We start from the raw sequence: 13,435 nt of genomic DNA, 5'->3' as shown, positions 1-13,435 counted from the left end.
CCACTTTTCTTTAAACAAACAAAAAACTGTAAGATATAAGCAAAAAAAAAAACCCCACACACTAATTGGTAACTGGCTCCCTAAAAAGAACCTTATCTTTTGAATCAAAGACAAAGCATATAATAGGTGTTATCTTTTGAATGTTGGGTGTTTTTTTCTCAACTATGTGAAAACTGAAGACATGTGAAATAGTGTTAACTAGTTGAGGTTGCAGAAAAATTATTGAAAATACATTTCCTGAGAAAAATTAAAACCATGGTTAAGAGCGAAAAGTACTTTTTCTTTTCTAAAAATCTGGAACAAACTTAAGCAAAATAAGTTGGACTGTCCAATGCAAGACTCACAATAATGCGTATGCTGTCAAGACAACACAGCCACCAATAGCCAGCAGGCAGAACGCAGGCACACGAAACGCAGTGCGCAGGTGCCATGCCGCACAAGGGCAGGGTGTGCACAGAATTCTCACTTGGATCCAAAGAGTGTTGGAAACCAAGGAACTGGAGTTTCCCTGTAAGAAGGAAAGGGAAGAGCAAGTGAAGCACGCTTACCCTTGGCTGCCAGTTCTCGTACTGCTTCTGTAAATTTGCACCGATGGTTTCCAGAGCTTTCTGAGGACCCATCGACAGAGGATCTGAGGAAGCAATGGAAAAGAGAAAGTTCTTTACGTCTGCATTTCCTCCTCTGCTAGGCCTCTCTTCCACAGTTTCTCCTTATATAACGCACTTCAAAGTCACCTTTGACTAAAAGCAACACAACGCCTAAGTTAACCAGATTTACCGAACAGCTAAGGTGCTCAAACAAGCTGACACGCCATGAAAGCCAGTGTTTTAACATCATGGGCAAGTGAATGCTGTTATTCTACCCATGTTCATTTGTATTTCGGCACCTGCAGCTTTCCCACACTTGCACTGTTTTATTCTCAGGCTCCTGCTCAGGCTTTCTATGAGAAGGCAGCTCTGCAGTGACAGCATATGCTTCCTCCTGTTCAAACTATGGCTCTCATGGGTACAGGAAAAGGAGGAAGGAAAAAGACAAAGAAGTGATACTTTTTAATTAATTTTCATCTGCACTCAGTTTTCCCACAAAAAAATCCGTTTCACAAACATACATTCATGTCCAGGATTTACCCATTTATTTCAGGAGTGGGTTCCAGAGCAACTAACTCTAAATCAGCAGTTCTCAAACTTGTTTGGTCTCAGGACCCCTTTGCACTCTAAAACTACTGAAAACCTCAAAGAGCTTTGGTTTATGTTGTTGAATCTATCAGTATCTACTCTATGTGAAATTCAGCTAAGATTTTTAAAATATTTTTCTTCATTCATTTTAAAAACAATAACAAACCCATTATATTTTAACATAAATATTTATTACAAAAATAACCATTTTTTCCAAAAAAGTTTAGTGAGAAGAGCAGCATTTTTGTATGTTTTTGCGAATTTCTGGAATATGTGGTTTGATCAAGGATGGGTGACTCTCATCCATTTTTGCATTCGCCTGTGGCAATTCATGGTTTCAGTGACTGCATAAGTGGAAACCCCTACCTCACACACATATCTATCATTAGAAAACAGAAGAGTATCTTAAAATGCTATTTTATATAATCATGACTCTTTTTGTTTGATACTACACCAAAAATTATCAAGTGGTAATTTCCTTCAGATTATATGAGATGTACTATCTGAAACCACATCAACGAACTTTTTGTATGCTATGACATTAAAATTCACTGCTCTTTGCTGCACCTTGAGTGGATTTTTTACCCATAGATTATTTTGTATCATCATGCATTGATCATTTGGAAAATATCGGCTCATGGAACTATACAGATCTTGTATATTTCATTCCCCAATATTTTTTTAAGAATCCACACTCATTAACATTACCATGATCTCATCAGAAATGTCTTAAGTACTAAGAAGTTAACAGGCTTGGCCAGGTGTGGTGGCTCACCACTGTAATCCCAGCACTTTGAGAGGCCAAGGTGGGTGGATCACCTGGGGTCAGGAGTTCGAGACCAGCCTGAGCAACATGGTGAAACTCCGTCTCTTCTAAAAACACAAAAATTAGCCGGGCGTGGTGGCAGGCGCCTGTAATCCCAGCAACTCAGGAGGCTGAGACAGGAGAATCACTTGAACCCTGGAGGCAGAGGTTGCAGTGAGCCAAAATCGCGCCACTGCACTCCAGCCTGGGCGACAGAGTGAGACTCCGTCTCAAAAACAACAACAACAACAACAAAAAAGAAGTTGCCAGGCTCATAGTGGTAGATATAAGGTTTCCAAATTTTATTTTTTTTATTTGAAATCTCAAATTTTATCAGTGGAAACAAACACTGTCAGTTGTTTTCCTTAATGTGACAGGCTCATGTCATTCATTTTCCAGAAAACATCTGCCAACGACTCCAGGTCTGTCTGTTGGGGGTAAAATGCTATCAAACAGCACCACATGCTACAGAGAAATGCTGCATGAAAGCAAGAGCCAATCAATTCAGGAAATTTTGTTACTGTCTTATTTTAATAAATTCCCATAGTCACCCCTACCTTCAGCAACCACCCCCCCCCATTAGTTGGTGGCCATCCACATGAGGCAGGACCCTCTGTCAACCAATTAAATGCTAAAAGATTACAACTCGCTAAGGCTCCAGTGATCATTAACATTTTTCAGTTTTTAAAATAAAGTGTGTATGTTCTTTTGGACACAATGCTACTGCACACTTCACAGACTACAGTACAGTGTAAACGTAACTTTTATATGCACTGGATACCAAAACGTTCATGTGGCTCACTTATTGCAGTCGAATAGAGCCAAACCCGCAGGATCTCCAAGAGCCACCTGTATAGTTTTGGGCACTATTTAATTTTTTTTTTTTTTAGCTATATGTATGTTACTCTGATAAAAAAAATAAAATAAAAATCATGACGTTAATAAGATTTTACAACTGGAAAGGGCCTTTGCCCATAGATAGGTCAAAGTCATCAAGGGCTTTTCAAAACAGAAATGCCAGGCTCTAACCTTCTGGAAATTCTGATTCAATGATTCTAATTCAATGGACACCTCTGCCTGAGAAAAGCTTGGTAAAAACCAGGTAATATCTAACTTCTCTGGAAGAATTGTGGTAAATTTGTTATAATCCATAATCTGTGACTTCAGAAATTACATGTTTCGTCTTCATTTCTCTCAGGAACAAAGTTCTAAGGTCTCAAAAAAATCACAGTGAACCAAATCAACTGTGCTGTGATCAGACCCACAAGATAGGATTGGATTGGGATCTGAAAAATGAAAAATAGGGGCCACAAAGTACATAAACAAGGCAAAGGAAAGCAAAAGACAGCTTTAACAAACAGATGCCAAAGAGCGGCCTTGCCACGTGCATGAGGAGGAAAAAAGTAAACGCACAGGGCTGGCTGGAAGGTGTTGAGTTCAGTCACCCCTACTTAACTGCAGCAACCAGCATGGTCGCGGCCCGCAGCTGTCATCTATGGTCAGAAAACTGCCCATGCATCACGACGGTCAGCGGTGGCTCACACTATGCATGCTCTCCAGTGAACCACAGACAGAGGAAGAAGGGAGGGAGTTCCCATTCAAAGAGTACCCCATCCTTGGATTTCACCCCTTGGAAAGTCCAGGCCCTTCTCCCATCCCACCCTCTCCCCAGTGTTGGCAGGAGGCAGCCATTTCCCTGCATCCTTCACAACATCCTGCAGAGACAGGGGGGCCCTCGTTAGTAAAGGCAGCCCAGCAGGGGCCCCACTCTCCCTGCCCTGACTCAGGTCAGGACACCCGCCCACCCGGGAGGGGTGAAGCCACTGCTGGCTGCTCACCAGGCTGTGACCAGCTACATGGCGCTATAACCTCCTATCCACTGGGAATCCCTGTGGTCAGTTAATTGTATGGTTCCCTCCCAAGAATGGGGCAGTGGGTGGGAGAGCTGAAATGAGAAGCAGAGGAAGAGACGGGAAAGAATGAGGTCAAATAAAATGATGCATTTAGCATTTGATTAAGTATAATTTAAATAAACTAAAATTAAATTCCCCGATAGATATTATTGACAACAGTATCAGTCTGATGTGGGGTGAAGGGGACAGATCATAAATGTAAAATTGTAGTTGTGTCTTATGAAACATTTCTCTTCTAATTCCTTTATGAGTTTCTGTTTAAGGGGAATCTGGGAAAGAACTAATGAAACTTCTGCGGCGAGTGAGTGTGTGGGTAAATTGATGAATGAAATGGATGGGTAGGTGATAGAAAAGGAGATGGTAAATGGTATTTGCTTAAAACTTTTAGCTCTTTATAAATTTTCCTATTTGCAAGATTTTCAGCATAACCCCTCTGAATTTCAAGACACTTAGAACTTTACACTGAAAGGAACTTGGTCCAACCCACCTCATGGGACAGAAGGGCAAGCTGAAATTTAAAGCAGTCGAATGACTTGTCCAAGGTTATTGATAGTGCTGGCATTCAGCCAACCTGAAAGGGTGCAGCTTTTTCTTTTTAAACCTCTCCATCTTCTTCCTATGTACCCAGTTTGATTACCCGTCCTATCCATTTCACCTTCCAAAGAGCTGGCACTCCACCATCCACTGCTAACGTGTTCACCCAATCTGCAGCCCTTCACGATGCTACTGAGACTCTCCCACCTCCCAGCTGGGTTCCTCAATCTGACCCAATGGCCCCAAAGAGTGGTGCCCCAGGCACAGACAGGGCCACCAATGACCTAGTCTTTCTCTTCTCAGTCCACCCTGAAGATAAGCGCAAGCTGACCCCCTCCCCTCAGAAGCCCACAGTGCCAGCTGTGTGCTCCATTTAGATGGAAAGCTGTCAAGAGTGGAGACCCAGCAGTGCGGCTGGGGGAGGGGGACCCAAAGGGGACAAGATAAGACTTCTGGGCCAATGGTCTTCTTGTTCCTTGATCTGGGGTCCATGGGTATGATCAGTTTAGGATACACTTGGGTTAGGTGCAATTTCCTCTGTGTGCTATCCTTCAGTGAAAAGTTCGCACTGAAAGCCCCATCCAGCACTCACTGCTCAGAGAATCTTTGTAGTTGTTTGTACCTTGTATTTAGCAGACACTTAATAAACATTTGTTAATTGACATATTAACTGAGTGCTGCCTACTAGATGAAGTGCAAATTTCTCTGTGTGGTTTTCAAGGACTCTGCCACTCATTAGTTGTGTAGCCTTAAACAACTCATTTTTGACTGAGAAAATACATAATGGCAAAGGGGCTACTTTGAAATTAGAAATGATTTTTAATGAGTCTATATTTTCCTAACCATAATGCCATCCCTGTCTATTTTGTAATAATTAGTCCTGTATACAGTGAGGCGTGTGATCTTCCTCAGCTCAGGGGCAAAACTTGGAGCCACACAGCTGCAGGCATCCGGGGTAGGAAAGCTTTGGCTGGGACCCCCGGCCCTTGCAGTGCCTGTGGGGCTAGGACGGGAGCCGTACAGGAGCGATCTTTTACAGTCTGGCCCCGTTCTAACACTAGGCCTCACTCCTCACATAGCTACAAAATTACGTTCCTGTGTTGCCTATTGCTGTATTATACAAAAACCAAGAGCTAGACAGATTTTCAGCAGATATGAGAGGATGAACATGTCCTGTTTTAAAAAACTGTCCTCACTTTGGAAAGTAGATACAGGAGAGAGGCAGGTTCCAAGCAGTTAAACCTCTTCTTTCAGATTCCTCCAGAGGGGAAGCAGAGACACCACCTTGAGACACCAATGGAACTGGCAGAGAAAACAGTGTGTTAAGCCTGGGCAACAAAATGAGACCCCGTCCCTACAAGAATTTTTTTTTTTAATTAATCAGCGTGTTGGTGCATGCCTGTGGTTCCAGCTACTCAGGAGGCTGAGGTGGGAGGATCACTTGAGTCCAGGAGGCAGAGGCTACAGTGAGCCATGATCACACCACTGCACTCCAGCCTGTGTGACTCCGTCTCAAAAAAAAAAAAAAAAAAGAAAGAAAGAAAAGAAAACAGCATTTTAAACCATAAGCCCCAAAGAGCCAAGGTTTCAGCTGTGGGCACAGAGCTGTGCTGGAGCATAGGGCTGTGACTGGCCGTGGCTAACGGGTGCTACTGACCCCCCAGGCCCAAAGGGAGCCCAGCTGGTGTGCCAAAACCCAGCCCCTCAAACCTCAGAGTGTGGGCTCATGCTCTTCCTTCGGCTCTTTGCTCTTGCCTCCCACTGCCTGCCCTGACATCTCTACCGCAGCATTCTCTGGCCTTCCAGGCCGTTCAAGCTTGACCTCGTATTGGCCTCTGTTCTACTGCATGGATCCTAGTCTTACCTCCCCAGCTGTACTATCAGTCCCTTGAAAGCAAGAGCACAGCTTACAGTTCCTTGTATATAGCACTATGCTTAACATATACGTTTCCACCTAACCAATATCTGTTAACCAACTTGACCGGTCTATGAATCCCAAATGGTTGCAAGAATCAATGGCGACATCTGCGCAAGTGCTCTGTAAACCCACGAGTCGCCGCCAAGGGCGCTCACGACTATTTTCAGCTCATCTATCCAAGGTCTCTTAATGCTCACGTGTATGCATTAAGAAGAGAAAAACAAAGATAAGAGCCTCCCAAACGTTCCCTTGGGATGACAGAATTTCCACGCATCTGACAAACTTTTGGCATTCTCACCTCTTCTGATACACAGCTACCATTAGCTGGCACACAAAACCATTTCCGCTAAATGACACTCCCTGCTCAGCATGCAGCTCATCCGCACTCTGCTGCCACAGCAGAGTTCCCCAAGAGTGGGGCACACGCAGTTCTTCAGCAGGATTGTTTTTAGTATTACTGTTGTAGCATTTAATGTCGAGCCATAAAACAAAACAGCCTCTCCCCTGCTTCTCTGAAAAGTGACAAGTGTCACTTCTATGAACTAGAACAGCATCTTATTATCCAGAGGAGGGCGGAGCAGGGGTGGGAAAAGAGGTCTCGGCCGTCGGCAGGGGCAGGGCCGGAAATGCAGGCGCGTGCTGTGACCCCGTCTCGCCAGTTCCAGCACGCTCAGGACCTGGATCCCATTTCTCATGAGCTGACTCCACAGCCCCTGGCTTCATCTGGATGACCTAGCAGGGAAGCCATGCCGTCCACAGCCACACTGGTCATTGGCCCCTTGTTTGCTCACAGACATGACATCTGCTCTCCCTCAGCTCTGGAAGGAGTGCTGTCTTCCTGCGTGGTTCAGGCACACACAGTTACCCTTATTTTTCAAGCTTCTCAGACCCTTCTGAGATCAGCACAGACCACCTTCCGCTCCACCCCACCCTGCCCAAAAATGATCCCCATACTCAGGGTTCTACATAAAGCACAGGGGATTCACATACATTGCTACCTGACATATTGGATGTTTAATTTGTAAAACGAAATAAGCAGCACCGTGCATCTACTCCCAGAATCTGCTGGAGACCTTCAACCCTGAGTGAGCGGCTGTCCTGCAAGGCTGCACGCCCGGCAGTGGGACTCAGTGAGGTGTGTTCACTGCAGCCCTCTTTCGTAGTCAGCCCCACAGAAAGCAGCGGAAGAGGCACGGATTCAGGAAGCAGCTCATGCAGCACCTTGGCCCCTGCTCCCCATGCAGCACTGGGGCGTGTTGGGGAGGGATGTGGGCGATCTAGAGTGGGGGTACTGGGGCATGTTGCGGGGGTGTGGGCGATCTAGAGTGGGGGTACTGGGGCGTGTTGCGGGGGTGTGAGTGATCTGGAGTGGGGGTACTGGGGCATGTTGCGGGGGTGTGGGTGATCTGGAGTGGGGATACTGGGGTGTGTTGGGGAGGGGTGTGGGTGATCTGGAGTGGGGGTACTGGGGTGTGTTGGGGAGGGGTGTGGGTGATCTGGAGTGGGGGTACTGGGGTGTGTTGGGGAGGGGTGTGGGTGATCTGGAGTGGGGGTACAGGGGCGTGTTGGGGAGGGGTGTGGGTGATCTAGAGTGGGGGTACTGGGGCATGTTTGGGGGGTGTGGGTGATCTGGAGTGGGGGTACTGGGACGTGTTGGGGAGGGGTGTGGGTGATCTGGAGTGGGGGTACTGAGGCGTGTTTGGGGAGGGGTGTGGGTGATCTGGAGTGGGGATACTGGGGCTAGTGCTATGTTCTGAATGTGTCTCCAAAAATGTACATGTTGGAACGGAAGCCCAATGTGGTAGTATGAAGAGATGGGGCCTTCAGGAGGCAATCGTGTTTCATAAAAGGGCTGGAGGGAACTAGACGCACACTTCTGCCTTTCTGTCCCTTTCACCATGACAGCACACAGTGTTACAGCACCATCTTGGAAGATGGACAGGGCCCTCAAGAGACACCAGACCTGCCAGTGCCTTTATCTTAAGACTCCTCAGCCTCCAGAACTGTGTGAAATACATTTCTGTTGTTTGTAAATTACCCAGTCTCGGGTATTCTGTTACAGCAGCAACAACAGACTAAGACAGTGTTGCAGGGGTCGGGATGTTTGAGGCACCGTGACGTAGGGGTCGGGGTATTTGAGGTGTTGTGATGTTGGGGTAGAAGTAGGGATTGGAGTTGGGGCAGGGGAGGTAAGGACCAGTCTCTGCACCAAACCGGGTCTCTGCTCCCAGTTAATTCCCCCTGCCTGCCATGAGGCACACGGCATCACTAGCTCCACTCAGTTAATCCCCCTGCCTGCCATGAGGCACACGGCATCACTAGCTCCACTCAGTTAATTCCCCCTCCCTGCCATGAGGCGCACGGCATCACTAGCTCCACTCAGTTAATTCCCCCTGCCTGCCATGAGGCACACGGCATCACTAGCTCCACTCAGTTAATTCCCCCTGCCTGCCATGAGGCACACGGCATCACTAGCTCCACTCAGTTAATCCCCCTGCCTGCCATGAGGCACACGGCATCACTAGCTCCACTCAGTTAATCCCCCTGCCTGCCATGAGGCACACGGCATCACTAGCTCCACTCAGTTAATTCCCCCTGCCTGCCATGAGGCACACGGCATCACTAGCTCCACTCAGTTAATCCCCCTGCCTGCCATGAGGCACACGGCATCACTAGCTCCACTCAGTTAATTCCCCCTGCCTGCCATGAGGCACACGGCATCACTAGCTCCACTCAGTTAATTCCCCCTGCCTGCCATGAGGCACACGGCATCACTAGCTCCACTCAGTTAATCCCCCTGCCTGCCATGAGGCACACGGCATCACTAGCTCCACTCAGTTAATTCCCCTCCCTGCCATGAGGCACACGGCATCACTAGCTCCACTCAGTTAATTCCCCTCCCTGCCATGAGGCACACGGCATCACTAGCTCCACTCAGTTAATTCCCCCTCCCTGCCATGAGGCACACGGCATCACTAGCTCCACTCAGTTAATTCCCCCTGCCTGCCATGAGGCACACGGCATCACTAGCTCCACTCAGTTAATTCCCCCTCCCTGCCATGAGGCACACGGCATCACTAGCTCCACTCAGTTAATCCCCCTGCCTGCCATGAGGCACACGGCATCACTAGCTCCACTCAGTTAATCCCCCTGCCTGCCATGAGGCACACGGCATCACTAGCTCCACTCAGTTAATCCCCCTGCCTGCCATGAGGCACACGGCATCACTAGCTCCACTCAGTTAATTCCCCTGCCTGCCATGAGGCACACGGCATCACTAGCTCCACTCAGTTAATTCCCCCTGCCTGCCATGAGGCACACGGCATCACTAGCTCCACTCAGTTAATCCCCCTGCCTGCCATGAGGCACACGGCATCACTAGCTCCACTCAGTTAATCCCCCTGCCTGCCATGAGGCACACGGCATCACTAGCTCCACTCAGTTAATTCCCCCTGCCTGCCATGAGGCACACGGCATCACTAGCTCCACTCAGTTAATTCCCCCTGCCTGCCATGAGGCACACGGCATCACTAGCTCCACTCAGTTAATTCCCCCTGCCTGCCATGAGGCACACGGCATCACTAGCTCCACTCAGTTAATCCCCCTCCCTGCCATGAGGCACACGGCATCACTAGCTCCACTCAGTTAATCCCCCTCCCTGCCATGAGGCACACGGCATCACTAGCTCCACTCAGTTAATTCCCCCTCCCTGCCATGAGGCACACGGCATCACTAGCTCCACTCAGTTAATTCCCCCTCCCTGCCATGAGGCACACGGCATCACTAGCTCCACTCAGTTAATCCCCCTGCCTGCCATGAGGCACACGGCATCACTAGCTCCACTCAGTTAATCCCCCCTCCCTGCCATGAGGCACACGGCATCACTAGCTCCACTCAGTTAATCCCCCTGCCTGCCATGAGGCACACGGCATCACTAGCTCCACTCAGTTAATTCCCCCTCCCTGCCATGAGGCACACGGCATCACTAGCTCCACTCAGTTAATTCCCCCTCCCTGCCATGAGGCACACGGCATCACTAGCTCCACTCAGTTAATCCCCCTGCCTGCCATGAGGCACACGGCATCACTAGCTCCACTCAGTTAATCCCCCTCCCTGCCATGAGGCACACGGCATCACTAGCTCCACTCAGTTAATTCCCCCTCCCTGCCATGAGGCACACGGCATCACTAGCTCCACTCAGTTAATCCCCCTGCCTGCCATGAGGCACACGGCATCACTAGCTCCACTCAGTTAATCCCCCTGCCTGCCATGAGGCACACGGCATCACTAGCTCCACTCAGTTAATCCCCCTGCCTGCCATGAGGCACACGGCATCACTAGCTCCACTCAGTTAATCCCCCTGCCTGCCATGAGGCACACGGCATCACTAGCTCCACTCAGTTAATTCCCCTCCCTGCCATGAGGCACACGGCATCACTAGCTCCACTCAGTTAATCCCCCTGCCTGCCATGAGGCACACGGCATCACTAGCTCCACTCAGTTAATCCCCCTCCCTGCCATGAGGCACACGGCATCACTAGCTCCACTCAGTTAATTCCCCCTGCCTGCCATGAGGCACACGGCATCACTAGCTCCACTCAGTTAATCCCCCTCCCTGCCATGAGGCACACGGCATCACTAGCTCCACTCAGTTAATTCCCCTCCCTGCCATGAGGCACACGGCATCACTAGCTCCACTCAGTTAATCCCCCCTGCCTGCCATGAGGCACACGGCATCACTAGCTCCACTCAGTTAATTCCCCCTGCCTGCCATGAGGCACACGGCATCACTAGCTCCACTCAGTTAATTCCCCTCCCTGCCATGAGGCACACGGCATCACTAGCTCCACTCAGTTAATTCCCCCTGCCTGCCATGAGGCACACGGCATCACTAGCTCCACTCAGTTAATTCCCCTCCCTGCCATGAGGCACACGGCATCACTAGCTCCACTCAGTTAATTCCCCTCCCTGCCATGAGGCACACGGCATCACTAGCTCCACTCAGTTAATTCCCCTCCCTGCCATGAGGCACACGGCATCACTAGCTCCACTCAGTTAATTCCCCTCCCTGCCATGAGGCACACGGCATCACTAGCTCCACTCAGTTAATCCCCCCTGCCTGCCATGAGGCACACGGCATCACTAGCTCCACTCAGTTAATTCCCCCTGCCTGCCATGAGGCACACGGCATCACTAGCTCCACTCAGTTAATTCCCCTCCCTGCCATGAGGCACACGGCATCACTAGCTCCACTCAGTTAATCCCCCCTGCCTGCCATGAGGCACACGGCATCACTAGCTCCACTCAGTTAATTCCCCTCCCTGCCATGAGGCACACGGCATCACTAGCTCCACTCAGTTAATTCCCCTCCCTGCCATGAGGCACACGGCATCACTAGCTCCACTCAGTTAATCCCCCTCCCTGCCATGAGGCACACGGCATCACTAGCTCCACTCAGTTAATTCCCCTCCCTGCCATGAGGCACACGGCATCACTAGCTCCACTCAGTTAATCCCCCTGCCTGCCATGAGGCACACGGCATCACTAGCTCCACTCAGTTAATTCCCCTCCCTGCCATGAGGCACACGGCATCACTAGCTCCACTCAGTTAATCCCCCTCCCTGCCATGAGGCACACGGCATCACTAGCTCCACTCAGTTAATCCCCCTCCCTGCCATGAGGCACACGGCATCACTAGCTCCACTCAGTTAATCCCCCCTCCCTGCCATGAGGCACACGGCATCACTAGCTCCACTCAGTTAATCCCCCTGCCTGCCATGAGGCACACGGCATCACTAGCTCCACTCAGTTAATTCCCCTCCCTGCCATGAGGCACACGGCATCACTAGCTCCACTCAGTTAATTCCCCTCCCTGCCATGAGGCACACGGCATCACTAGCTCCACTCAGTTAATTCCCCTCCCTGCCATGAGGCACACGGCATCACTAGCTCCACTCAGTTAATTCCCCCTGCCTGCCATGAGGCACACGGCATCACTAGCTCCACTCAGTTAATTCCCCTCCCTGCCATGAGGCACACGGCATCACTAGCTCCACTCAGTTAATTCCCCTCCCTGCCATGAGGCACACGGCATCACTAGCTCCACTCAGTTAATCCCCCCTGCCTGCCATGAGGCACACGGCATCACTAGCTCCACTCAGTTAATTCCCCCTGCCTGCCATGAGGCACACGGCATCACTAGCTCCACTCAGTTAATTCCCCTCCCTGCCATGAGGCACACGGCATCACTAGCTCCACTCAGTTAATCCCCCCTGCCTGCCATGAGGCACACGGCATCACTAGCTCCACTCAGTTAATTCCCCTCCCTGCCATGAGGCACACGGCATCACTAGCTCCACTCAGTTAATTCCCCTCCCTGCCATGAGGCACACGGCATCACTAGCTCCACTCAGTTAATCCCCCTCCCTGCCATGAGGCACACGGCATCACTAGCTCCACTCAGTTAATTCCCCTCCCTGCCATGAGGCACACGGCATCACTAGCTCCACTCAGTTAATCCCCCTGCCTGCCATGAGGCACACGGCATCACTAGCTCCACTCAGTTAATTCCCCTCCCTGCCATGAGGCACACGGCATCACTAGCTCCACTCAGTTAATCCCCCTCCCTGCCATGAGGCACACGGCATCACTAGCTCCACTCAGTTAATCCCCCTCCCTGCCATGAGGCACACGGCATCACTAGCTCCACTCAGTTAATCCCCCCTCCCTGCCATGAGGCACACGGCATCACTAGCTCCACTCAGTTAATCCCCCTGCCTGCCATGAGGCACACGGCATCACTAGCTCCACTCAGTTAATCCCCCTCCCTGCCATGAGGCGCACGGCATCACTAGCTCCACTTTACAGACGAGGAAACTGAGGCCCAAAACAGTTAAAGGTGTAGCACAGCTGGTAGGAATAAAGCTGGAGTCTTGATTAACACAAAAATCTTGATTTCTAGTAATAGACCTCAAAATGCTAAGACCAAATATAAAATCCTGAGGTCTGCCTTCCAAACGGTCTAACATGTTTGTAAGTAATTTGATTGCACCAATCCCTGTAAGGAAGGCTTCCTCCATGGCCCCCGTCA

The 13,435-nt window shown here is 49.8% G+C and overlaps 1 protein-coding gene across 2 annotated transcripts in view; it reads right to left on the bottom strand.

Annotated features, from left to right (window-relative positions):
* RPTOR (regulatory associated protein of MTOR complex 1) overlaps positions 1–13,435 on the bottom strand; it is a 420,173-nt gene that overhangs the window by 318,409 nt on the left and 88,329 nt on the right. For both annotated transcript variants that reach the window (XM_054458563.2, XM_054458564.2), the window contains exon 3: positions 549–631. In XM_054458563.2, the coding sequence (XP_054314538.1) occupies positions 549–631 (83 nt within the window). The remainder of the gene's footprint in view (positions 1–548; positions 632–13,435) is intronic.

Source organism: Pongo pygmaeus, chromosome 19, assembly GCF_028885625.2.
Source record: "Pongo pygmaeus isolate AG05252 chromosome 19, NHGRI_mPonPyg2-v2.0_pri, whole genome shotgun sequence".
NCBI lineage: Eukaryota > Metazoa > Chordata > Mammalia > Primates > Hominidae > Pongo > Pongo pygmaeus.
The sequence above is the reverse complement of the archived record's forward strand: the minus strand, read 5'-3'. Positions and strand labels throughout refer to the sequence as shown.